At 42.1% G+C, this 24,584-nt stretch overlaps 11 protein-coding genes across 11 annotated transcripts; 4 read left to right on the forward strand and 7 right to left on the reverse strand.

Annotated features, from left to right (window-relative positions):
* Positions 1-306: 306 nt before the first annotated feature.
* On the reverse strand, positions 307-3,052 carry L201_002480 (uncharacterized protein; the record flags this gene model as incomplete). The annotated part of the gene is made up of 18 exons (XM_066218256.1): positions 307-353; positions 420-543; positions 598-814; positions 870-1,027; positions 1,082-1,137; positions 1,186-1,228; positions 1,282-1,476; positions 1,536-1,624; positions 1,678-1,700; positions 1,756-1,772; positions 1,872-1,962; positions 2,021-2,181; positions 2,237-2,256; positions 2,331-2,337; positions 2,395-2,477; positions 2,535-2,579; positions 2,634-2,664; positions 2,726-3,052. 18 exons carry the CDS (start codon positions 3,050-3,052, stop codon positions 307-309), a joined length of 1,734 nt encoding a protein of 577 aa, XP_066074353.1.
* A 1,676-nt stretch (positions 3,053-4,728) lies between these two features.
* Positions 4,729-5,097, forward strand: L201_002481 (uncharacterized protein; the record flags this gene model as incomplete). The annotated part of the gene is made up of 4 exons (XM_066218257.1): positions 4,729-4,749; positions 4,817-4,883; positions 4,937-5,031; positions 5,080-5,097. 4 exons carry the CDS (start codon positions 4,729-4,731, stop codon positions 5,095-5,097), a joined length of 201 nt encoding a protein of 66 aa, XP_066074354.1.
* A 131-nt stretch (positions 5,098-5,228) lies between these two features.
* Positions 5,229-6,492, reverse strand: L201_002482 (uncharacterized protein; the record flags this gene model as incomplete). Its single annotated transcript, XM_066218258.1, has 2 exons — positions 5,229-5,808; positions 5,864-6,492. 2 exons carry the CDS (start codon positions 6,490-6,492, stop codon positions 5,229-5,231), a joined length of 1,209 nt encoding a protein of 402 aa, XP_066074355.1.
* Positions 6,493-6,804: 312 nt separating this feature from the next.
* L201_002483 (uncharacterized protein) lies at positions 6,805-7,478 on the forward strand (the record flags this gene model as incomplete). Its single annotated transcript, XM_066218259.1, has 5 exons — positions 6,805-6,880; positions 6,944-7,014; positions 7,100-7,224; positions 7,285-7,345; positions 7,407-7,478. The coding sequence occupies 5 exons, from the start codon at positions 6,805-6,807 to the stop codon at positions 7,476-7,478; spliced, it is 405 nt and encodes a 134-aa protein (XP_066074356.1).
* A 119-nt stretch (positions 7,479-7,597) lies between these two features.
* On the reverse strand, positions 7,598-8,002 carry L201_002484 (uncharacterized protein; the record flags this gene model as incomplete). The annotated part of the gene is made up of 1 exon (XM_066218260.1): positions 7,598-8,002. One exon carries the CDS (start codon positions 8,000-8,002, stop codon positions 7,598-7,600), a length of 405 nt encoding a protein of 134 aa, XP_066074357.1.
* Positions 8,003-8,116: 114 nt separating this feature from the next.
* L201_002485 (uncharacterized protein) lies at positions 8,117-10,296 on the reverse strand (the record flags this gene model as incomplete). The annotated part of the gene is made up of 10 exons (XM_066218261.1): positions 8,117-8,144; positions 8,209-8,345; positions 8,410-8,509; positions 8,574-8,661; positions 8,727-8,747; positions 8,798-8,948; positions 9,011-9,103; positions 9,265-9,274; positions 9,344-9,594; positions 9,667-10,296. The coding sequence occupies 10 exons, from the start codon at positions 10,294-10,296 to the stop codon at positions 8,117-8,119; spliced, it is 1,509 nt and encodes a 502-aa protein (XP_066074358.1).
* A 399-nt stretch (positions 10,297-10,695) lies between these two features.
* L201_002486 (uncharacterized protein) lies at positions 10,696-14,735 on the reverse strand (the record flags this gene model as incomplete). Its single annotated transcript, XM_066218262.1, has 20 exons — positions 10,696-10,742; positions 10,809-11,209; positions 11,267-11,610; positions 11,666-11,750; positions 11,807-11,991; positions 12,051-12,092; positions 12,145-12,215; positions 12,275-12,543; positions 12,597-12,647; positions 12,704-12,769; positions 12,825-12,949; positions 13,011-13,081; positions 13,134-13,416; positions 13,476-13,577; positions 13,631-13,646; positions 13,704-14,068; positions 14,122-14,216; positions 14,282-14,309; positions 14,371-14,390; positions 14,450-14,735. 20 exons carry the CDS (start codon positions 14,733-14,735, stop codon positions 10,696-10,698), a joined length of 2,952 nt encoding a protein of 983 aa, XP_066074359.1.
* Positions 14,736-15,622: 887 nt separating this feature from the next.
* Positions 15,623-16,697, reverse strand: L201_002487 (uncharacterized protein; the record flags this gene model as incomplete). The annotated part of the gene is made up of 5 exons (XM_066218263.1): positions 15,623-15,823; positions 15,935-16,156; positions 16,220-16,375; positions 16,463-16,636; positions 16,686-16,697. 5 exons carry the CDS (start codon positions 16,695-16,697, stop codon positions 15,623-15,625), a joined length of 765 nt encoding a protein of 254 aa, XP_066074360.1.
* Positions 16,698-17,166: 469 nt separating this feature from the next.
* L201_002488 (protein disulfide-isomerase domain) lies at positions 17,167-19,613 on the forward strand (the record flags this gene model as incomplete). The annotated part of the gene is made up of 13 exons (XM_066218264.1): positions 17,167-17,315; positions 17,394-17,419; positions 17,480-17,593; positions 17,653-17,682; positions 17,737-18,004; positions 18,064-18,083; positions 18,138-18,255; positions 18,313-18,396; positions 18,457-18,562; positions 18,622-19,067; positions 19,129-19,174; positions 19,233-19,403; positions 19,473-19,613. The coding sequence occupies 13 exons, from the start codon at positions 17,167-17,169 to the stop codon at positions 19,611-19,613; spliced, it is 1,719 nt and encodes a 572-aa protein (XP_066074361.1).
* A 1,835-nt stretch (positions 19,614-21,448) lies between these two features.
* On the forward strand, positions 21,449-22,120 carry L201_002489 (uncharacterized protein; the record flags this gene model as incomplete). Its single annotated transcript, XM_066218265.1, has 1 exon — positions 21,449-22,120. One exon carries the CDS (start codon positions 21,449-21,451, stop codon positions 22,118-22,120), a length of 672 nt encoding a protein of 223 aa, XP_066074362.1.
* A 316-nt stretch (positions 22,121-22,436) lies between these two features.
* Positions 22,437-23,904, reverse strand: L201_002490 (uncharacterized protein; the record flags this gene model as incomplete). Its single annotated transcript, XM_066218266.1, has 9 exons — positions 22,437-22,511; positions 22,595-22,690; positions 22,746-22,848; positions 22,924-22,982; positions 23,216-23,521; positions 23,584-23,609; positions 23,674-23,689; positions 23,743-23,782; positions 23,891-23,904. 9 exons carry the CDS (start codon positions 23,902-23,904, stop codon positions 22,437-22,439), a joined length of 735 nt encoding a protein of 244 aa, XP_066074363.1.
* Positions 23,905-24,584: the final 680 nt, after the last annotated feature.

The raw sequence follows: 24,584 nt of genomic DNA on the forward strand, positions 1-24,584 counted from the left end.
ATGCTCAGGGTCCTGATGGTGAGTGTCGAAAGCGAAAATTTCCCTCTTCTCCAAAGGTTGGTGAACCGACAACTCAGTTTTCTCTCAGACAGCAATAAAACCCTGATTCTTTCTTCGTTACTACAGTAACAAGCGTGATGACTGTTGGAGCAGTCCTGTTTGACTGTTTTCAATATTTGCATAGCTAAATTGTTATAGAATTTACCCAAGATGATGCTATGATCGATAATACAAATCAGAACCCCCTTTACTGCATGTCCGCCCAATGTATATTTGCACAAAATCATTTCATTCTGTTTTACTTATTTAGTATTCAACGAAGAAGCCTTCGTCTTTTCGAGCTTTAGTCATAGCTATACATCCCAAATAACATCAGCATACGTTGGCTTAACATTGATAATGACTTGACGATAACTCACCTGCGATAATGGCACTACCTACACCTGAACCGTCTTCAGCGTGATGAGTAACGATGTTTTTACCCTTTTCACCAAAGATATCTACGAGAGCAGTGTGTACACGATTGGCAAAGTTGGGGTATTTCTGTAGATGGTTTTAGCATGTCTAACAGATATGCGATCGAACGAAACGACTTACGTTGTACAAAGATCCATCAGCACCAACAGCACAACCTTCGTCGAGGTACCCTTTCTTGCTGACAATAGCGGCAATACCACAAGCAGAAAGTCGAGCGGATCTAGTACCGATCAAGACAGCAAGTTTCTTGAAAAATTGTCGCTCCTCTAAAGTGGTCTCAACACCGAAGAAATGGGTGAAAACACCAATGATGGTCAAAAGTTCATCGGTGATATCACTGTTGAAAGACTCAGTCAACAAATATCCCAGGTAAGACGTAAAGTGTCACTTACCTTTCCATCAAGGACAAGAAAGCAGTATCGAATGCGTAGGCCTTTTCAAGTTTGTAGGTGTTTTGACCCAAAAACAAGTCACCAGCATCAATGAGCTCACAGATGATCAATCGGAAGATTTCTCCCAAATAAAGACCGGCGATCATTTTTTCGAAAGACTAATACAGCGATGACATCAGCTTTGCTCCGCGAAGACATTATGGATAACTTACTTGTTCTCCGGGTTTGTTGGAGGACTCATCAATGATGATATCGTATTTGGTTCGAGCTAATATCAATGTTAACGGGAACAACGACGTTACTAGAAATCACTTACGAAGATGTTGATGGTCGAAAGAGTCAAAGGCTCCCCATTCACACTTAAGGTCGGTTAGCGCATGTGGACTCGCATAATTCATGGCATATGACTTACATTGATGGCCATTCCCTGCTCTTTAGGAAGTCCGATACTATCTATTTTAGGGATAGATCCGGCATTTTCCATATATGCAGCGTTACAACCGGTACCAAAAATGACAGCAATTTTAGTGTGAGGGTCTACATAGTTGGAAGCGATCAAAGTACCGGTGGTGTCGTTGATAAGGGCAGTAAGTTCGGCAGGAACGTTCTGAAATAGCGATATGCAATGCTCAGCGCGAGCTCTTGATAAGCATAATCAAGACTTACGAATTTGGCTAAACTTTCCATGAACATAGCAGCAACATCTCTACCTTCTATGTTAGGAGCACCGAAACCCTTGGTCCATCGGATGAGGACTGCAATATAATCAATGTGTGACGTGAACAAGATTTCGAGTATCCGTACTCACCACCATGATCGATTCTGTCTTGGCTGTATGGGGAGGTCGGTTAGTACGGAATCCAATCTTCGGATGTCTGCTACTTACGAGCATGGATAGGAGAACTACGAGGGCCGCAAGTTTGTCAGTGCTAATCACAAATAGGCTTTGTGAAACAGTTTGTTTCATTTTTGCGAATGGCAACCGTATAAATAAAGACTTACAGTAAAACCGAGAGGAAGAATACCATCTGCTTCAGTTCTACCCAAAGTATCACGGATGAAAGAGTCCAAACATTCTGCACAGAAGTCCAAGCTGAAGGAGGGATTTTAGCTAAAAATCGACGTCCGGACGTATATGAGGTCTATCTTACAGTTTTTGACCTTCATCTTGTTTTTGTTCTTCAGTCAACCTGTATTTGGTCTGAGTAACTTCGAATTTACCCTGACCTTTAAGCGTGACAAGACAGACTCGAAGATTGGTACCTCCCAAGTCTAAGGCAAGGTATTCTCCAACTTCTTTTCCGGAAGGCCACTGTAAATTTACAGAATTAGTATAATCTCTCCATCGCTATAATGGTTGAACTTACGCCAAAAACAAATGTTGGAACTATGAAGTCAAAATATCGTGAGCACCTTTCGACTCTGATGCATTCTACTCAGCCCTTCAGAGCCTGTACGTACTCATAGGCTGTGAGATCAAATTGTCAGCATATGAATGGCAGGTGTGCGGGGATTTTGTACTTACAACAACTTGACCATCTTTTTGAAGACCATTATCCAAAGTTTCTTCAAATGAATGGACAATCATTCGCATTCGTTGTGGGGTGACTGCAAATGCCAAGTCAGCTATCGAACGCAAGAAGCAAGAATACAGAGCCGACTCACGGGTTAAGAGACTTTCGTACTTTCTCAAATGATCGGCAATCGTTTCTATCGCAATGACTTAGCTACTGCTTTGGGTAACATCAATGATAACGAACGTACTCTTTTCGGCGTGAGGGAGCTCGATGTCTTGCTATTTGGGTCTTTAGTTGCTTCCTCTCATCCCTATCATACTATGTACACGGTATACTCACGTTAGTCCTTGTGTGATAAACAGCCTGAGCACCACTTGGGGTCATAACAATATTACTACCTCTTCTGCTAACTCTACCGGTACTACCAGCACTACCTCTTCTTTCACTTTCGTTATTTGTCATGGCGAAACTTGGTCTTGATCCCCCCATTGACGATTTTCGACCTAAAGCAGAACCGATGTTGGTACCGTTGTCTAAAACAGATCCACGGTTGGGAGTACCAGAAGTTGGAGATGCTGGTGCAGAGGGCGATTGAGCAGCTGGAGCTGTATCAGAGGTGGTAAGCCCAGAGAGCTTGTTGACGAGATTTTCAGCGATGTTGGACATGGTTGATGGGTGCAGATGGGTAAAGCCTTGGAGATTAGAAGTCATTATGAGCTATAGAATACTGCTTGTGTGAAGGATGTATGAAGGGTAAGAGGAGAAAAGAAAGGTGTCTTGATGTATATGAATTTATACAGGTAAAATAGAAGAGATTGCGTTCCAAAGAGGAGAAAAGAGGTTTGAATACTCACTAACTCAAGTATGTTGCTCTTCTTTTCGCGTGTATTTGTGTTTGTGTTTTTGCAGCTGATGAACAACCACAAAATTAGTACAAAGGAGATCAAAGGAATATTGACAACAAAGTAGTTCCAAAGCGTCAGGTGTTGAGAAGAGAGAGGACGATGAAGTAAAGGCGGGGGCTATCAAGGGTCAAAGGACTGTACGATTGATGTTTATAAGTAAACTCACCCCTTTTGTTAATTGGGTATAGGTCTAAACCAAAAGAAAGATAAACACGATCAGAAGTATGTTAATAAAGAAGCAAATCAATGTCCCCTTGAAAATGCAGATTTCTCCACTATATCGGAGGTGTTACTGAATTTGATTAAATTGATAGCATGTCTGGATTGAGGGGAAGAAGGCAGGGGTTCAAGCGAGGGAGCGGTAGTGGGGGCGTAGAATGTGTAGATATATAAAATGACGTGGGGTTCAAAAGGTACCCTGAGAATCAAATCTACACTCCCGGTATTATGTATTGTACCTATCAATTTATTACAAATTTAGTGCCATAAACTGTAATCAGTTGTAATGCCAGCTAATGCCGCATATCGCTACAGTATATCCCCGCGGGGAGATCATCTTTTACCGCAATTAAACCCATTTCCCCTTTGTTTGGAGCTCACAAGTTTATGTTGTAAATGGGTTTCATAGACTAGTAGCAACCTTCCATGCTCATATCTTCAAACTAAGCCACCTAGGACAAACTGATCGTTGGGACAAGAGCCGAATGTCCCTATGCTAAAGCACTCTTTCTCGGAGCAGAAGAATCGATACTCTGAATACGACAAGTCTCGTCCGACTTCCGCTTGGTTTTAAATTGAAAGTTTCGAGAAAACGTGTTTGTTTTTGATGGTAAATTCTTTTGCACTACTTACATACGTCAACCATGCACGATTATCAACCTTGTTTCATACCTGATGCGTTTGTCAGCATTGTTTGTTCATCACCTCTTTTGATGCGACAAAATTGACTAGTCCTCATCTTCTTTTCATAATCCAGCTCCAATCACATAAGCTATCAAATCTCAAAGATCCTTTGTCCTTACCAGCACCATTTCAAGTCAATGTAAGAAGTGAGTTTGTTCTTCAGCCTCCTTTGTGTCTCCGGCTGTTTCCCTTTCAAGCTTTTCCGAATGATCATTGTCGCTATCACCGGTTACTTCATCTGATCATATCGTCATGACAACAATGGAACGTCTTCTCATTCGCAAGAGTTTGAACAGCTTTGACGGAGACTGGCAGGATCAGGACTAGGCGTATGATAGGGTGGCAAAGGCTCACATCTGTCAGTCAGCATTCACACACATAGCTACTTATTGAACCCAACCAACCTTTCCCCTTGAATTCTTGATCGTAAGTATCACGAACATCACAATCACATTTGTTGGTCAAACCCTATAGGTAACCATCTACAAGTAGATGTATGGAGGCTATTGGTCACCTTACTCTTATTCTTACAACATGTATCCAGGATATAATTCGGTAAGTCGATTTCTACATATGACAAATGTTCAACCTTCTCAATCAATACTGATGAACTTCTGTTTAGATGATGAATCCTTATTACGCCGGTGGACTCGGTATTCCATACATGATGGGCGGATATGGTGGTATGGGTGAGTCCTTCACCTATAAGCCTTTGAACATCAATTGACCAGATACTTTGTAGGATATGGCCTCGGCGCCAGTATGTATGGAATGGGTATGGGAATGGGTTACCCGTATGGGATGATGGCTACAAATCCATACGCTTATAGTCAATATGTGAGTATACCGAATGTCCTGGACACTGAGAGGCTGATGGTCTTGCAGCATGGCTTCGGTTATTAACGAGAAACGAGGTCGCAGCTTGGAGTTCCCGAATAAATCAGCAACGAAAGAAATTGAAATGATTGTTATAGGTTTCATATAATTGTATACAACATCTAATAAATAATATTGACACATGTATTAGTTACTTTTCATACAACTGGTTTTGGAACAATCAGATATCTCGTTACAATTAGAACCGGAACGGTTATTGACGCCACGCTGTCAATCTCATCCACCTCCGCATAGTCGAAATTGTTTTGATCAGATACATTTGAAGGCATCTCAACTTCGCTCCACGCCCAAATCCCGGCATACCATTCTTTTTCGCCTTGATCATTCATCTTCATCGCCAGTAAACGGGGATCAATGCCAAGCTTAGGACATTCATTTGGCAGCGGTTGAAACACTACTGGTAACCATTGATCCGGCAGGGTTTTATCATTCCATTTGACAGCTTGACACCAGAACAAAGAGGAACTATGTGTTGGGCCTTCAATTGATTTAACGATTTTGAGCTGAATTTTGGCTGAAGCCTGAATATGTTGAAAGGGGGAGATACTCGGTAGGGTGTTACCAGAGACCTCATTTTTCGGTTGACGATAGCGAGGCAAAGGTGTAGTACCATGTTGTGAAGGATATAAAAGATGTTGCATTGAAGTGTAGAACAGGTGAAGAGATGAATTAGAGGAAGAAAGCAAATTGGCTAGGTGAACAGACGGCGGTGGTGCACTATGTCATATAGCAGAATCAGTGCGGTCCCTTATAGCACACATTTGCGACATACCTGTTACCGCTCCATTTAGCTATTCGTTTACCCCTTGGAGAAACCCCTAAACCTTCATCTTCCTCTAAAAGAGCTGCTCTTTTTCTTGTTAATAAACTTTCAGCTGTTTTGTCTGATAAAAGGGTTTCATGCAAAGCGAATCTTGGTCTTGTAGGTATTTCTGCATCTTGCTCCCTCTCTTTCAAAGGGGTTACATCACCTATCCTCTCGTTGAGCCTACGTAGAGTTCTTGATGAGGAAGGACCGGGATCTCCAGTTTTCGGTTCTTGCTTCAAAGGTGTCGCAAAGGCATTCAACGGCTTGAGAAAAGATAAAGCTCTTCTAGGTGTTTCAGATGGATTAGAAATAGGTTGTAGTGGTTCATATTCTCCTTTAACATCTTGGTTGCGTTGATTTGGTTCAGGTATAGCTTTCTCAGCTGTGAGTCTTGGTGCCTGAGGTGTTGTGTACTCTCGCTTAACCTTTGAGGGCGTTTGATTTGAAGGATGGACCGAGGAAAGAGGAGTAGTATTATCGAGATTGGTTGCGTTGGATTTCTTGTTTTTCGGGGTATTTAACGTGAAAGAGAAAGCTGATGCGGTTATTGGGGCTGCTCGTTTTTGTGTTCCACCTGGATTCTCTTTGGCCATTTCGATCTGTCCATCTCTACTTGATATGATACTTCATTTTTGAGAGAAGTCAAAATAAAATGAAGCAAGAATACTCAACATTTCGCTAAATTGGGTGGCAAAAACCCATCAAAGTTGACCAAGCTACCGTGATGAAAAGTGATGACATCGACATTTGTCAGAATCGCGTACAAGTTAACGTAATGTCAAAATAGAGGAAATAGTTAGAGAAATGCATAGACCACCATCACAGTAGAATGCTTATCTTGACATATATCTTCCTAAATTAGCTTATCTCTACTACAATCCAAACTAAGCGATCAAATCACCAACATGGCCGACAAGAAGATAGCGTCTTTACAAGCTCAGCTGCAAACGTCTTCAATAGCGTTCCAGAAATTTGAAGCTGGTAAGTCGAAAAATATCGTTAGCTGAAAAGGCAGAATCTTTGGTTGACCCGATGTTTCCATAGAACTCGCTGGAGTGATAGAAGCTAGACAAAGATTGGATTCACAATTATCAGAAAACGAATTAGTACTGAAAGTGAGTGTCCTTGTTCTCCCCAAACTATGTACCTGAAATAGCGGTCATCGGTCCCTTCAGTATGACTTACCTATCGGTTTTGCAGGAATTTACTCAACTAAAATCACATAACACAGTATATAAACTTGTTGGACCTTCTTTAGTACCTCAAGATCAAAATGAAGCAAAAGTAAACGTAGAGAAAAGGTTGGATTTCATAAGGTCAGAAATGTGAGTATCTGAAGAGGTACGAGATGGTTCATGAGTACGATTGACAAGCCCTTATTGCAGAAAACGAGTAGAAAGTCAATTGAAGGAAAGTGAGGAGAAGGCTGCTAAGAAGAAGGACGAAGTGAGTATACTTTCCATTGATCATGTCATATATAGTATGACTGATATGTATATGTCTCTAGATCATGGGATTGCAGCAACAATTCCAGGCGTTACAGGGTCCTAGCGGTAATCAACAAGCTGTCCAAGCATAAGTTGTTTACATTATGCACAAAATTATATACGGTATATGAACCCCAAAAATATTTACATGAAATCTCCAAAGTCGTATCTCGAAATCATAAATTGGTGTAAGGGATTGGATATACTATTATCAACGAGAAACACCTCTGATAGGTGTCTTTTGCATCTCATCTTCTGACGAGATTGGCGAATCAACCATTACAACTGGCTCTTCCACCTCATCTTCTTCTCCTCTTTGACTTCTATCCTCTTTACTGGCTTTATCCTTCTCCACATCTCTCTCATCATGATCGTCATCCTCTTCCTGCTTTTTTACCTCTGCCAGCTTTCTATCAATGTCCGTATCAAGGCGGGTAACCTTCCCAAATTTGTCGGATGACTGTCTTTCAGTACTTGCTCTACTCATTGATCTGGGACTCATAACGGTATCACCGGCTATATCATGATATCTATTATCTTCAGTCTCGTCAGAAACTGATGTCGCGTCCGTTCCCGGACCATGGGAAACATATGAATCCATAGAACCAGATGCCATTGATGCGTTTGTGGATTCTCCTGGAGAAGGGGGCCCTTGACCCGACAAAGATCGGCGATGAAGTTGCAAACGGCGCATTCTAGATATATTAGCGAAATTCGACCTTGTCCACACTTACTTTTGGACAGCTCGAATGACCGTACTGATAAGAAAAGTAGAATCAGCAACCATCGCTTCTGATTGGGAAACGGCCGTTAAAGACTTACAAGATACCTTTCAAAGAATTGATAGCGTTCTTGAGTTCTTCTTGAGTTGGCTCCTCTACATGTTTTCCGACATCGAATAAATTCGCTTCGGTTTCAATCATAGGTTCGTGACCGTTTTCTGTGACCCAAGCGTGTTCCTAAAGAAGCGATAGTGATAGGGATTTCAGTTCGGTCATCTATCTATAAACGGAAATAATTCACCCTTATATCTGACATCGCTATACGTTTCTGAGGATCCTTGTCAAGCATGCGCTTCATCAGGTCTTTCAAAGAGCTCTCCCATTCGTTCGGTATTATTGGTCTGCAACAAGAGAACCATACATCAGTATAGCGCAGCATAGTAAAACCAATGTAAGCGCACTTACTCTTTTTCTCGTACAGCGGTAAATAATTCCATCGGAGTAGGCACATTAAACGGAAGTTTCCCCCGTAACATACAGTAGAGAGTCACACCTGCCCATCAGCACTGGTTTATCGATATGATGACTTACCAAGTGCCCATATATCAACCGCTTTACCGTGCAAATCTTGTTGATGAGCTGCAATTCCAGTCAGCTACAGCCTTGCTTGAATAATAATATCAACGTACCTGTGAAACTTTCAGGACTGAGGAAAGCGGGACTACCACCTGATTTCTTGATTCTATCATCACCAGCTGCGGTAAACATTTCTGACACACCAAAATCGCATAACTTGACTAATTCTTTGTTCGCAGACAATAACACGTTGTCGGGTTTGATCTATAAATTGTCGGTCAGCTCAGGTCAGCTCAGGTAACTAAGCACACGGCTTTTATCCTTACATCTCGATGTATGACGCCATTCGCATGCAAATATTCTAGACCAAGACACAGCTGTCGAAAATATTCTCTTGTTTGAGATAAGCCATATGGTGCCTTGGCATCAGAGTCATCATGACCAATGTTGATCTCCATAAGAGTTCCACCAGGTAAATACTCCAGAACCAAAAAGAGGGCATCCGCCGTAGGGACGGAAATCGCTTCGTATAGATGTACAATCTGAATGTCAGTATAAGAAATATAAGGTATAGACTTACATTCGGGTGGCTGAACAGGGTATATCAGCTGATGCCTTACATGCGTTTGCATCAAGAATTCGGAAGATTGATTACTTACTCAAGCTTCTTCATGACCGCAACCTCCCTCCTGATCAGACCTAATGGATCTTCTTCAATAGTTTTCGTTCCTCCCCACGGCTGATTGCTACCACCTTCCATCACTTCTTCTTCTCCAGCCTTTCTTATCGCTGAATCCCTCGATAAACCTGAAGGTCCTTGTAAACGCCTTATCCTACCTCGAGTACTCTGACGATGTTTCTCCTGTAAAGCTTGGTAATGTAATCTAGATTTGGAGAACTCTTTGATAGCCTATTTACCAACACAATCAGCATTTCTGTTCGCCAAATTTGGGAACATCACCCGAATTGAAATATAACTTACATATTCATGGCCAGTGCCGACATCTACACCTAATTCAACCTTTGCATAAGCACCTTTACCTAAACTTCTACCTATCTTATACTGATTTATCATTCTATCGCCATCATCTGTGCTAGTTTGAGTACCGTCTGTAGTCTCTCTTACACGATGAGTTGAACTAGTTCGTCTATGATGTAAACCTTTTGGTCGGTATCTAGGTGAAGAAGGTGAAGCAGGCCTGGATGATGACGCAGATGGATCAGGCGAATCTGGTAGTTGTAATGTATAATCTTTACGAGGTGATTCAACCATCTGAGTACCTATTTGAGCTTGACCAGGGGTGAGAGATTGGGAGGAATGTCTCTGGAAGTAATTTGGTCTGGGGCTATTACGGGACTTTGGAGGAGGCAATTGCTCGTTATCATCTCCGTCATCTTCCTCTTCAGGCGAATCATACTCTACCAAGTCACTATGATTATCGGTCTCTTCAGCATTGGAAGCTTGCGGTGGGAAAGAAAAGGTTGGAGGGTGGAAATCTTTCGCATCTGTTGGTGAAGGTGGTGATATTATAGTAGCGGGAGGCTCAAGTAATGTAGGTCGTTGAGGAGCAGATGCTTGCTTTTGTTCTGGCGAACGCGGTGAAGCAGGCATCATTACCTAAGCCCTATAGCCTAAGCAGGAGACAAAGATAGATTATATGTGGATGTTTTTACGATACAAGGTTGGCTTATAGCATTTAGCCTTTAGGGTAACTTGGTTATAATCTTGGTTGTACTATACGGTTATTCAACAACAACATCCCTTATCGTCCAACTGTAAAACATTTAATGTCACTTCGGCGATCACCGACATCCGAATATGGCATCATTATATTTATTTGCTTAAATTCCTTCCTTTATTGTGCATCTGCCGGAAAGATATGGGAGCCAGTTAGTTATTTGTGTATATGAATATGCATGTACAGTATAATATGCATTTGATTATTTCGTTAAGTATCGTAATTACAACGTTCACTCCTTATGTCGTCTGACGACCGTCTATATTTGTTTTTTATGGCCCATTGGGCTGAGGAGCACTGGTTGTGGTGCCCAGAATTCCTATCGATAGCAAACAAAATCAATTTTCGAGAAATGCGATGCAGCGGATACAGCAAATGTACTCACCATCAATCAAAGTATTCCAATATTCATCACTATTTTCTGTACCAGTGTCAATGGGTAAGCCACCTGGTAATGGGGTATTTCCCATTGCTATTTCGCCGACACCTCCCATCAAGCCAAACTGATTGGGATATCCAAACTCCCCAGGAGGACCAATGAATCCAGTACTAGCAGGAGTGTCTTCCATGAATTGAGAACCATAACCGGGTAGAGAGCCCGGAGTAGGGGCCAAACCGGGTCCAGGACCCAATGACATATTATTGAGACCTCCCGGAACTGCTGTAGGTGTTGACATCGAGGGCATTGGCAAATATCCCAGACCTCCAACCGGATCCATGGAAGGTACAACACCGTTGATGGAACCGACTGATAAGGAGGTGTTGGCATTGATCCAGTGATCCAACCTATATAGGATGATGATCAACAAACTATCGCAATTGGCAAGTTTGAGGGCAACGTACAATTTCTGAGAATGATCGTCTTCGTGACTGCCTGTTGAAGCAGGACTTTGAGTGATTCCACCGTGATGTACAGGAGCGAATTGTACAGCAGGATTGGTCATATTCCCCCAGGTTCGGGGAGGGGCCATAGGCTTGCTGAATTGATTAAACCCTGGGCCTCCAGGTGTGGGAGCATCTTCTCTCGGTGGAACGCCCCGAGGGTAGGCATTGGAGTGTGTCGAAGAATCATTACTTTGTCTGAGAGCCAGTAGTAGAGCTACAGAATCTTTGTCGTGGGAATTCAGCTCTCCTGGTCCGAAGGAGTCTTCGAAGATCTGCGCCGCTCGGCGAGATAGCGTTTGAATCTTACAGTACTTTGTCAGCTATCTTATTCCCCTGAATTAAATATTATTGACTCACTATCTGAACCTCTTTTCTAGTTGTGGCATCCTTACTCGCTACTTCGTGCCAGGGATTCTGTTCCAAGAACGTCGTCAAGATTCGCCTGCGGCATTTCGTTCAGCTGCGGCCCTCTTCAGTTGACGAGATATGACAACATACCTCATTTGATCAGCGTCTACACCTCGTGGATCGATGATCGCGCTGATACCTGCTATCATTGCACTGTTGAACATCTTGAATTGTCCAGTGATCGAATGGAATCGGAAGTCTGGTACATCCCTTTGAAAGTCTTGTCGAATATGGAAGTCAAGCTTTGCAGCTTCGAAACAGGCTGTACGAGATGCCTAATGATCAAAATCACAGTTAGATGATAGATATTCGAAGACTATCAAGGTCCACTTACTGCGTAACGGTCACTCGATAACTTTCGTAGAAGCCACGGTCGCTAAAGAGGCGATAAGTTTGTTGCTTGGCTTAGATAAGAGAGTGACACTTACGTGCAGGATTATCGTGGTGACCAGCACTTCAGTTAAAAGCATCAACCTATGTACCGGTAGCCAAAAATGCACTGAAAAGGAGCCGAGATAAGCTAAACTCAGATGAGAATTAAAGAATACATGGGCTCACCTTGATCGAGGGTTTTATCGGGATCATGCATCCTGAAATGAGGTGGTAATTGATCCACGAAGGCATCCAGATCTTGTTGTAGCCTCTCAACGTCAGAATATTGAGCAGGCTCATTCAATTTCTGAAAATGATGGACGATTTTGCCTATGATTCCGGCCAACCTCTTTCTCAAAATGAGGAACAGAGCAGGGGTCGGCTCTGTGAACGGTCGAGGCGGCGGAAGACCTAGAGCAGGATTATATTCGGTTAAATCGATATTTGAAGGGGGCCTGAGTGAGTTGTCAGCTATTACATCTGGTGGAAGGGTTCCAAGAAGACATACTGAGTATCGGTATAACTGTCCGATATACTTGGTGGTCGTCCTAAAACGAGACTGAATATGAATTGTCAGTATGAACCCATTCAAGTCATCGAGTATGCAATACTAACCTGTAAAGCTTGTCGGCGTGATACAGATAACTCCATAATCGCCTTCGATATTCAGTCTGAAATGGGCTGCAATGATTAAAATGAGCAAATATGCACTGTCCTGACTCTTTTTACGACTTACTCCAAGCCAAGCTTCGTGCCATCACGATGCAAACCGATGGCTTGTGCTGTTCGCAATGAAGCACCAAGCTGAGACCAGCACTCGGTCAGTCGTCTGTCATGTATAAGTACTAGGTACATTGCACTCTGAAGATTCATGACAAGTCAGCTGTGGACACTCATACGGCGAAACGGATCGGGAGCCTACCAGTAGACGCGTTATGACCAGCTCGATACTCTCAGACTGCACTGCAGTCGCAATAAGAATACTCCGTCGAGCTATACAGCGACGGGTCAATTCCTTTCGTGATTGCAGATGAAAGTCACTTACAGCTCCAATACATCCTCAAACTTGATAGTTTCCTGGTTTCTTCGTCGCCAGCCCATTCATCAGGCGCTTGTCTTACAGCAAGAGCCAATACAATGAAGACCAAAGGTAACGCTCGAACATTCGAAGGATCAACAGCAGTAGATTTGTTATACAAATCTTCGTATGATGCTCGGAATGATCTTTCGTCAATCGGATATCGTACGAAATTGAGTTTGTCAAAGAACCAATCTACTATACGGTCTGCAAAGTGTTTTGGCGGCAATTCCTGAAGCAACTCCGCCACCTGATTTAGGGGGATTATCAGCAATTATCACCAGTTAGTCAAGTTATGAAATCCCGTACCTTATGTGGGCTGACTCCACAATCGGTTATCAGCCTTTGCAAATTCTCGGCTGGTGTACCATGAATATCGAGCTTTATTTTGACTTTGTCATGGACGTTCATCTGAACTTATAGTCAGCAGATAGTTTGATGCAGCATGTTTAACGTGAACGCACTGTTTCCGGTAGACCGCTATAATGCCAAAGAAGTTTAGCGTTGCAACAACCTGCAAAATCGTGACAAACTCACCCCTCTAGTTCTCCAAGCCATCCTTTACCCACTTTCACCAAACCATCTTCATCCGAGCTAGCTCCTCTCTCTAGATCTGGCGGACCTTGTTCTGATCCATTGGTTGTTGGTCTGGATCCTGATGGTCCCGAGAGAGTGCCGTGAGAAATGAAGTGATGAGGTGATGAGGGAGTTGAAGGAGCGGATGCTAGGTGTTTCTGAAACGGAGATGAGGTAATCCAATCTCGAACAGCATCGTATTGAGTGATACCTCCAGTATGTCTGACAACTACCGATAGTACAGCTTCGATACTATCGAGACGCTGCATGGTCTGAGGATCAGGTCCAGAATGATTGCTGGAATTGGCTTGAGGATTGTAGGGTACCTAAGTGGTTTCGATACATCAGTCGCCTACGTAGAATTTATTCGCTCACTTACGCATAATTCGGGGACTTTTCGAGCTGTTGTAAGGTCAGTAACAATGACTCGGTTCGAAGATACTTCTTGCACGGTGACAAATAGCTTACCAACACCTAATAGAAATTGCGCGATCAGCTCAGAACACATGATGTGTCTTGTGCGGAAAAACGATGCTTACAATGGTTACATGGGAATTCTCGATTACACTATCGTTCGAAGCTATGTTAGAAACGACTTGAGACATACATAATGTGCTTAAATACATACCTTTTGTTTTCGTTTAGCACCTACGAGTAGGGATGGATCAGATCATTGACCGAACGAGGTCGCCACAAATGATACTCACATTGCGCGCAACTCAGACTTATTCGTTTCTTCTTTTGTCCTCCCGCAGCATCTTGCTGATGTGAATCTGTACTAAATTTTCTTTCAGGCGGATGAGGATATTGCCCAGGTACGTCTGGTGGTTGTGGTCTTTTCATTGGAGTAGTTGAAAAAGTCGGATGACTGGGAATCTGAGGTGAAGGTGTTGCGTAAGAAAGAGCTGATGGAGTCAAAGGTGTTTGTGAGGATGTTCTGATGTAAGGAGAAGGTCGTTGGTGGTATGGTGATTGTCGACTAGTGGCAGCCATGACCTATTCTATGAGTAACTGTCTGGCTAGGAGATGCTGAATGCTGGAAGCTGATAAAAAGACAAGACATGAAAGTGAATTGAAAAAAAAAAACAGTCAGAAAAGATATGTGAATGTAGATGATTGGATAAATCCCATGAATGGAAGATTTTCGATGTTGGTGGTGTACTTTATCGTTTAATCATATTGGTATGTACTTGCTTTAAATGTATACAGTATTGAAGGGATTATGTAGTTTGTGGTACAACTGTCAAGGTGAATCAGGGCTTTTGCAAAGGGGTGAAATTGTATATCTGATAAGCAGGAAAGCTGAATATCAAAGGAATCAGAAAAAAAGGAGCAAAGATGATTCTCGGAAATGTTTTGAGTAATTTGAATTATGAGATGCATGTTATCAGATAAAAAAATCAACCATGCTTTTCTGTTTATTAGAAAGGGACAGATGCATTTACCCTGAATACGATATATACAGTATCGTTTATATGGGCATGGAAGTTCGCCGATAATTCCGTTCTTTCCCGATCCTCACCGTACAACTGCAAGCTGATGTCATGTGCATGTGGCACTTTTCGCTATCATCATCAAACTTCGGCCGATAGATCTCTTACGTTTACTCAAACGGGGACTAGAGAATTGGTTGCAAAGGAATCTGATACAACCAAGCTAACGGAGAAGATACTGCGATCTAAGTCAAGTGTAGATCGCCTTCTTCTCTACTCTGCAATGTTAATATCATACATGCCCCGCATATGGACTGAGACGAGATAAATGGTACAAATGGTGGACTGAGCTGTCTAAGATCGACAAAATAGAGTAATATAGTGGGATGACGAAATTTAAAAATAGCAGACTAGGTACGACTGTTCAGCCACACTTTATCACCTAATCTAGTCTCTTCGCAAAGCATCCAGCCTTCTTTGCAAATCAGCTTCATCTGCACTCATGGGTCCACCGCCACCACCTCCTCCACCTGCTTTAGGTGTGTCACCTCCTCCGGATGGCATAGATGGTAATCCTTCAGCTACTGCTACTCGTGTTGATTGCAACGGCTCGTTGACTAATGGATTGGCTGTTGGAGCCGATGCAAGCTATTATACACACATAAAGGTCAGCACTCTCTTCTTCGCAAAAATCAATTGCAAAGGACCTCAATCAGATGAATAAGGTATATCGAATAATATATCGGATAATGGACTTACTGATTCGTTCATACTCATACCAATTTCATCTAATACTTCCTTCAAGATTTTGTCACTTTCCACTTCTTCACCTTCACCTTCGTCCTCATCTTCCATAGCGTCATCCACCGCATCCGACATCATTTCTTCTTTCATATCCATAGTTGACGATTCTTTTTCGAAATCGTTCATAATCTTCTGTATCTGAGGTAAGTTTAAACTTCGGTTCATTTGTCCCATCGCCTGTAGCAGAACCCAAAATCAGCTTGCTACCGCAAATGGGCCGCATAGTTTCGCGTGACTCACCCTCGTTGCACCTTTCATGGCTGTAGCCATTTGCTCATTACTTCTTAAAGTCTGCATTCGTAAAGAAACCGCTTGAAGCTGTACTCTCATCTGAGTGAATTTCTGTATATATCTTCTGGTCCGTACAAGATCCTTGGCAAGTATCTTGCATGCATTCTGTGACACACGATGTGTTATCAGTCTTGGTAGCCCTGTATAGCGAGCGATATTTGCGATAAATTCGATGTGGAATAATTTACATACCATATTTCCAGCTTTAGCATTCCTTTTGATATCAGCCATTGTTTTCTTTTCTTGGGCTTCCAATTTTCCTTTCTCTCTATCTAATTCTCTTTGTGCCTTCTGAAGGGAACGCTGATGCTGCCTCAGCCTTTCGGCAGGTGTCATAGATCGACCAAACAGGGTATCCTGTTCAACCTGAGTTTAGTTATTTCCCAAAGACACAGCTGTGAACAGCAGAACTTACAAGTATGTTCATGTCGGATATTCTCTTAGTATGATAGTTGCGCAAGTATGCTGTATCTGAAAATCGATATTTGTTCCAGCGGTAGTTGTGCTTTTGAAGTACGATGTACTGAGGTTAAGGATATGTTATCATCAATGTTGTTGATAAGAGGAAGTGATATTTGATGACGGTCATGTCAGTGTTCAGACCGGGTAACATGAGACAAACCCTGGGCACGCTACACCCACCTGGCCAGATCATTTACGTAATAGTCTTTAGCGTTCGTCACGGTCCTCAAGCTTCTTGTGCGGCGATGTTTCTTTTATTTTGATTTCTATTGTTGATTACTCATGCTCATCGAAAGATAAACAGCACAGCGTTTTGCCTGACAATATCGCTGAGGCCTTCAATTTGGATAATCACACGTTGTGGACGATATCGCTCAGAATTCCTCAACTTGATATAGAGTTCAACTTGAGTCAATTGGGATAACACGACTACAATGCGAATACCTCAATTCCTCCTTTCTGTTCTGGCAGCCACTGTTACTTTCAACGTAACGCAGGCAGCATCTGCAGATATAAACGACGACTTCGAATTACGTCAGCTGACTGATGATACCTTCCGTAAAGAAACAGCTAGCGGTATATGGTGAGCTACTTGTCATATGCATGTATATCAATGATGGGGAAGCGAGTGAAGCTGATGATCATGCTTGTTACATCACAGGCTGGTCGAACACTACTCGCCGAAATGTAAGAAATCTACCCAATTTATTCGCTGATAGTTTGGTTAATGGAAAGGCACTATGATAGGCAGTCATTGTAGAGCTTTTGCTCCTACTTGGACCCAAATGGCAAAGGATAAGCAGCATTTAGAGAGATTATCGGGTTTTCATATGGGACAGGTGAATTGTCTCGCTCAAGGAGGTAAGTACTTTTTTTCCTTTCTCAGCCGCCAGATTACGCAAGACTGATGTAATTTTTAGATCTATGCAATTCAAATGGTATCAAGTTCTGTAAGTATACTCCACTATTTTGAGTAGGGTCGAATTGAGCTAATCTTATTGTAGATCCGCAATTAATGCTTTACGTTGATGGAGAAGCCAAACCTCATTATACTGGAGATAGATCATACGCAGATCTGGAGAAGTTTATAAATGAAAAGACTGCAGAGTATACTCAAAGTCACGACAATGCTGGAGCTGATGGTGGAGAAGGATCCGTGGGGGATAGACCAAATATGGATGGACAGGTAGTAGAGATCGATCAAGCTCAATTCGAAACCTATAAGGAGAAGGGACCAGCAATGGTTGAATTCTTCGCTCCATGGTGTGGCCAGTAAGTTTTCGTTTCGTCTTTTTATCGTTGCTAAATGCTAATCCTGGAATGCTGTAAAGCTGCAAGAAGCTCAGACCAAGTGAGTTTGAGGCTGTTTTCACAACTACTTTCGCTGATATTTTCCTTGTCACAGCTTATGAAAAATTAGCACAAGAAATGAAAGGAAAATTGAACGTTTTGGCCGTTGATTGTGACCAACATAATAGTTTCTGTAGGAGTGTAGGCATAGCTGGCTATCCAACAATTCGAATGTAAGTTCGTGTGCTCTATGTAAATGGGGAGATGAATTGACACATATTCATAATCAGGTATCACCATGATACTAAAACAGATTATACCGGTAGCCGAACATTCGATAAACTAAAGGTGTTCGCTGATAAAGCTGTGACGGTGTAAGTCAATCGAGTCAAAATATTCTCGATCCGGGTTGTAGGCTGACCAATTCGTTATAGAAATACCCTCGAACCGATCAAGCACACGGATTTCGATAATATAGTTAAAACCAATGAGGCTTTCTTCCTATACCTGCAGAATTATGATACCACAGTGGCTGATGTGGTAAGCTTACTCTCACCAGACCTGCAGAATACCTAGCTGACTTCAAAACGAAATCGTAGAAATCCGTGAAAGCTGCCCTGGAACCTCTTCTTGGCTCGGTACCAGCCTTCACCTCTTCTGATGTTTCCCTTTATCAACAACTTTCTGTTTCCAATCCTCCACCAACATCGATATTGTTTGCCTTTTCGTCGTACTGTGCAAAACCAATAGGGTCACTATCCTTTCCAGCATCAGAAGACAGCTTGAAACGATTCATCCAAACACATAAATTCCCTACGCTCGTAGAATTGACAGGCAGTAACCACAATGCTATCATGACTTCTGATACCCGAGCTGTAGTCGTTCTTGGTGCATTACACAAAGGGGACGAAGGTAAAAAGGAGAAAGATAAATTAGCTGAGGTTGCTAAAGCATGGAAAAGAGGTGGAAGATCATTTTCACAGCCTGTTTGGTTTGTTTGGGTTGATGGTGAAAAATGGAGCGGTTGGCTGAAACAGCAATACGGGTAAGCGTTTGCTATATGTTTGCAATGTACAGTACAACACTAAGTTTGTCATCTGTAATAGCATCAAGAAAAGTCAGCTGCCCTCCGTGGTAGTAATTGATACACCTGTAAGTCCGACTAGGAGCAGTCGTCTTCAAGCATTAGTACTGACCACCGTCCAAACAGCTCAACGAATATTATGATACAACAATTGAGGGTACTCAAGTCTCATTCGACGGTACTAGCATTTTCTCGGTCCTAGAAGGTGTTTATCAGCATTTCCTTCGACCGAAAAGAATTGAATCTACTCTAGCATGGGGATCAAGAAGTGCTGCTGCAACGTTGCTCAACCTCGGTGTAAGTTTTGCAATTCTCTATTTAAGGACGATCGGTAGCACTAGCTGATGTTTTCTGCTTCCTCAACAGCAAGTCAGCGTGGATCATCCCTTACTCGCTTTGGTTCTCCTAGTCGGAGCAGTGGGCTTGTTCGTAGGATTGTTGCAGAAATGTAATGGAAGAGATGTCAAGGATAATGGCACTCCTTTCGGTGGTCCCAGATTAGATTAGCTTTCTCCTAACTGCGTATGTAGAACACATCTTCGAATTTTCGTGCATGGATATCTAGCATCATCGATGATACCCCTGCTTTGCTCATTACATAGTATGCATGTATATATACAATACTTTTTTCGCCTGACTCAATATACATAGCAGGTGTACCTCACTCAATCAACCATGATGATTTATAGTTTACTTCAACTTTTCCTAACTGTACCGGACATTGCAAAGAACACTGGTTGTTAAAAACGAGCTTACCGCATCACGTGGTAGTTGACTTTTGATCCTCTTTCCACTTATTCATGATCTCCTTGAAATATGCACTAGCAGCAGGTGCAGCATCCGACTTTGAGGCTAAGCTGAATTTTCTACCGGTCTTCAAGAGTCCAAGCATGTAAGGCAAAGGTACTCGATGAAATTCCCACACTGGCCAAAAATCAACTTCTAAAACGCCACACCCTATACTTGCCCTCAAACTGGTGATTGTTCTGCTCTCATGTTCTTCGCTAGCTGTCCTCCACTTCATTGGAAAAGGTTCATCGTCATTTTCAATCCAATGCCATATCCCTTTGGCAGATATAGCCCTTGAGGCCAGATCTATGTCGTCAAGCTCGGCAGCAATGATGAAAACATAACGTGGTCATTGTCTGTGAACACAATTTTCTTGTTCTGGTCATGTATATTGGTATCGGAGATGATTTCGCGAAGGACAACACTACACATCGGTTGTCAGCTTCACGTCCGTGGATTTTTATTCACGGGTCAGCTTGTGGAAATGCTTACCTGTGAGCTTGAAGATAGTAACTATGCATTTTGAAGGCAACGTCATCAGCGGAGATCAGAGTGAAGTCTGCTTCTGAGTCATTGTAGACTTCGTCCATGACTGCAGTAGGGGTTTCCGTTTTCGGTGACATGAAGGATGTGTAGTGAGTGATAGTGATGCAAGAAATTATGCTGGGTACCCTGATCGTGCTGAGATATCTCGTCAGCATGGATTATTAAACCTGGTCAGCTATTCAGACGATTTGATTTGCTTGAAAATTAGTGCTGCCGAAAGAACAGCAGGACTGTACGTTTGATACGAGACTTTAGCTGCTTACCTTAGAAGTGCGATGTAAGTTTTATATGGTCAGACAATAATGAGAAGAACAATGACTCATACAAAGATCAAATAGTGAGACGATTAACAATCCGCTTTCATAACCAGGTGTTGACGACTCCAACCGGGAATAGCGATCAACTGAGGTATTGCGAGGACCTCCACTTACTTCAGCCTATCCTATCAACAAAATCCATGTACTATCAGCAGAGTATTCAGCGATGACGACTTAGCTCAATATGACAAGGCGTCCGGCAGGTTCTTCTATCCAAATCAACGGACAGTACATAACTTGGGTGGAATCGACGTAATCACGCAGGAAAACAGACCAATCCTCGAACTTCTTCTTTAGATGGCGAAATAGCTTGTTCTCGCCCCTTCATTTTCGATAACCATCCTCGAAACCTTCACTACATACTTCATATAACCCCTGAAATTCTATGCATATAGGTAAAATCCATTCTGTACAAATGAACATACAACTTCGCCATCCGGATGTACTGTAATACTACTTGAGTATTGCAGCACGAAGATCCAGTAGACCACCTCCACCACCCTAGCCGAATTTGACCCTGAGATTTCTCTCGTTATCTTCGGTCGTCGGAATTTCGATATCAGCGATGAATCCTGCTTCATCAGCTTCGTCACGTAGATTCATTGACAAACACCATCTACAGTATCTCATCGACGATTGGATTTGGCTTCCATTGCCCGTATAACAACAAATTACTAAAGCTTCCTCAATATGGCAGCACTATATTCTTCGGATTTAGTTCCTCTTTTCTCTCAACCGTCTTCATCCTCGACAATCACTTCCTACCTCAACGCTTTAACTTCTGATTCATCGATACCAGAGCCGGAGATCAAGACATATACCGATGCTATTTACCATAATTACTATTCACTTGGATTATCTCTATGCTTCGATCCATCGAAAGGTCTAGAATCAGTAGACATATATAATCCATCACCTAATCCTCCACCAAAACGATTGAACCAAAAACCTTCACCTGTATATTCAACTCCACCTGGAATAGTATTAAACTTCACTAGTGATACAATAACTTTACCACCTAAGAAAGAAGGTGAACAACCATTAAATATACCTCGTTCGGAAAATTTCAAACTGGTAAAAGGTAAAACAGGTAGAGATTTAGTTAGTCATCTAGGTGAACCATCAAGAAAAGGTGCTGGTGGTTGGACAGGGTTATGGTTAGAATGGTCTTCAGTTCCGTTAAAAGCTTCTATACCGAACGGTGAGAAAGAAGTCAAGATCGGTATTATGGTTGAATTAAGAGATCCAGGTGCAAATGAACTGTTAACTGAAGAAGGTAGAAAGAAAGGTATGGGAGGGGTTTGGGAAAGAGCTTCAAGGTGGGAATGGAGTAATATCAAATTCTTCAAGGTAGACCAGTAAACACACTGTATTGATATGCGTTTCGAACCAATGAGAAGGGAGACATTGCATCGAAAGAACGAAAGATCCAGCATCATTCGATCAGTACGGAAACGATGGCTCGATGCTGGCGAAGCAAGGTTTGCTAGCGAGAGCACTATACTCCAACATCTGTTCAGAGGATGGCACATCATCCCTCGACCTCAAATTCACAGCTTACTTATATATCGTGCAACAGGTATCAATACCAATATTATATCGTTATAATCATGCATTAGGTCTACTTCTACATATCTTCCATTTCTTGTCATGACGATGTACGAGATAACTTTAGGTTCTATGCGGCAAGGGTTTCGATAACTGATTTTAATTCTGATTCGCCTAAGATTTCGAATCCTTTCGATTTTGTTACCTGAATTAGGTTTGCGGAGTTTCAGCTGTCTTTGCACTCTCGGTCTGAACAATCATAGGATGGGTGCTTATTGTTGTACTCACTTGAGCAAGTTGAACATTATTTTCATCTAATTTCTCTTCCATAACCTGCTTCAAAACCTTCAATGCTAATGAATGAGCTTCCAATAATGTCATTTGCTAGAAAAAGTGCATATCAGTTATCGATCAAGATGATGACATTGCTTGGACTGACCTTGTGGAAAGCATCTTGTAACGATTGTTGAGCTGCATCTGAGCCTGAACCGATTGCTTTGGCATCATATCGAACGAATGTACCTGATGGATCAGTGTGGTATCTGCAGGAACGCAAGGGCAGACCGTGATTCAGTGCTACTGCAAGATCTTTGAGAAGCATTGATATCATAGCTCACAATTGTGGTCCTTTTTCATCTATACCTGCAATGAGAAGAGCTACACCAAACGGTCGAGACTGTGATGATGTTAGCAAATATCGTAGTTGGTTTGATTCTCGGCACGGGGCGGTGCATTTGAGAGCGATTAGCGAAACAATCACGAAGGTATAGAGAAGGTAGAGGACAAGGTAGAGGACGAGAAAATAGATCAAAGATAACAACAGCGAACGATAGGATGTAACAGGGAAAATGGAAGGTTCGAAGAAAGAAGGTTCCGTCAAATGTTTGGCAGTCGAAAAGATCAACTCACCATCAAAGCATCATCATCTTCTACACTTTCACCGAATCTTAAAGCTAAATCACAAACAGCTTGAGTACAACTTTCTACACCAATCATCTCATCATAAGTGAAATTATGCATTTGGGAAGTAACTCTAGCATGTTCAACCATTGTTCTTGCGTCTGCTGTCAAACCTGACATTGCTGTACCGATGTGAGAATCGATTTCCATAATCTTTTCGATTGATGATGACTCTAACAAAGGTGATGGTACTCGTTTTTCAACCGCTAATACTACTCCTTCAGGCGTTGTTATTCCTACTGTTGTTGAACCCAGCTAAAGTAGTAGCAGGTTATAAGCTAAACATGTAAAAGAGATCTCGTGATATGTAATCTTACCTTGATGGCTTCCATAGCATATTCCACTAAGAAAGATGACAGTCAGTAACTCAATTAAACCCCCGTCCCACAAATGATGATATCGCATACCTTGAAACAATCGACCCTAAAACGGATTGTCAGCTTCTGTTTACGTGAGTAATGGCATTTGCTGCTCACTTCTGGAGAGAAAGTATTCACACCCCTATCATACTCGGATCTGTAGGACAAAGTTTCAAGTAAGCCTCATCGATTTCATTCATACAAGGTGAAGCGATAGGAAGATGATGTGGACAGTCACGATATTATCTGGAATCAATAAACTCACCTTGTCATAAACATTTTGCTTTCCTACTTTGTTTGACTGTACTTTTGCTGGCTTTAGGATAGGTTATGGTACGCGGAATTTTTCTCTGATGCTGTTATGGTATAAGTCGATCGCAGTAATGTGGCTGAAGAAGCAATGAACGAAATGGCCAAGAGGATGAATGAACAATGAATATGCTACTTAGCTTAGAATGTTAAACATCCAACGTCACAACGATTATTCCAACGCGCGAGCGTTCTCGGTCAAGCAGATTACGTATACAGCTCAGGCGCCATGTGTCCTGCATATGGCTAGTCTACCCCGGTTATTATTTGGTTCCGACTAACAGCTAATTCTCAATTGCATGGTATACGATTCATTGAAAAAAGTGTAGAGTCTGGTCAACCTTACTCAACGTTGGATGATGATGATGATGCACAGACAATCAACGTAGATTGACTGATTGTATCTACATCTACCACAGAATATCATAACTGGAAAAGGGGTACACCAAACAAAGGTTATGAACATGTGATCTATTCCTATTTCACTCGACATGAAGTCTATTCTTCTGCTCAACATATATCTCAATAACAATCACTATCAATAGTGAAGGAGACACCCTCAATATATATTACCTGTATTCACCAGAGAAACTCTAGAGAAATCTCTCACATTTTGCTGTACTCCCCAGCTGGTAGTTACCATTCTCTAT

This window comes from Kwoniella dendrophila, chromosome 3 (assembly GCF_036810415.1).
Source record: "Kwoniella dendrophila CBS 6074 chromosome 3, complete sequence".
NCBI classification, from domain to species: domain Eukaryota; kingdom Fungi; phylum Basidiomycota; class Tremellomycetes; order Tremellales; family Cryptococcaceae; genus Kwoniella; species Kwoniella dendrophila.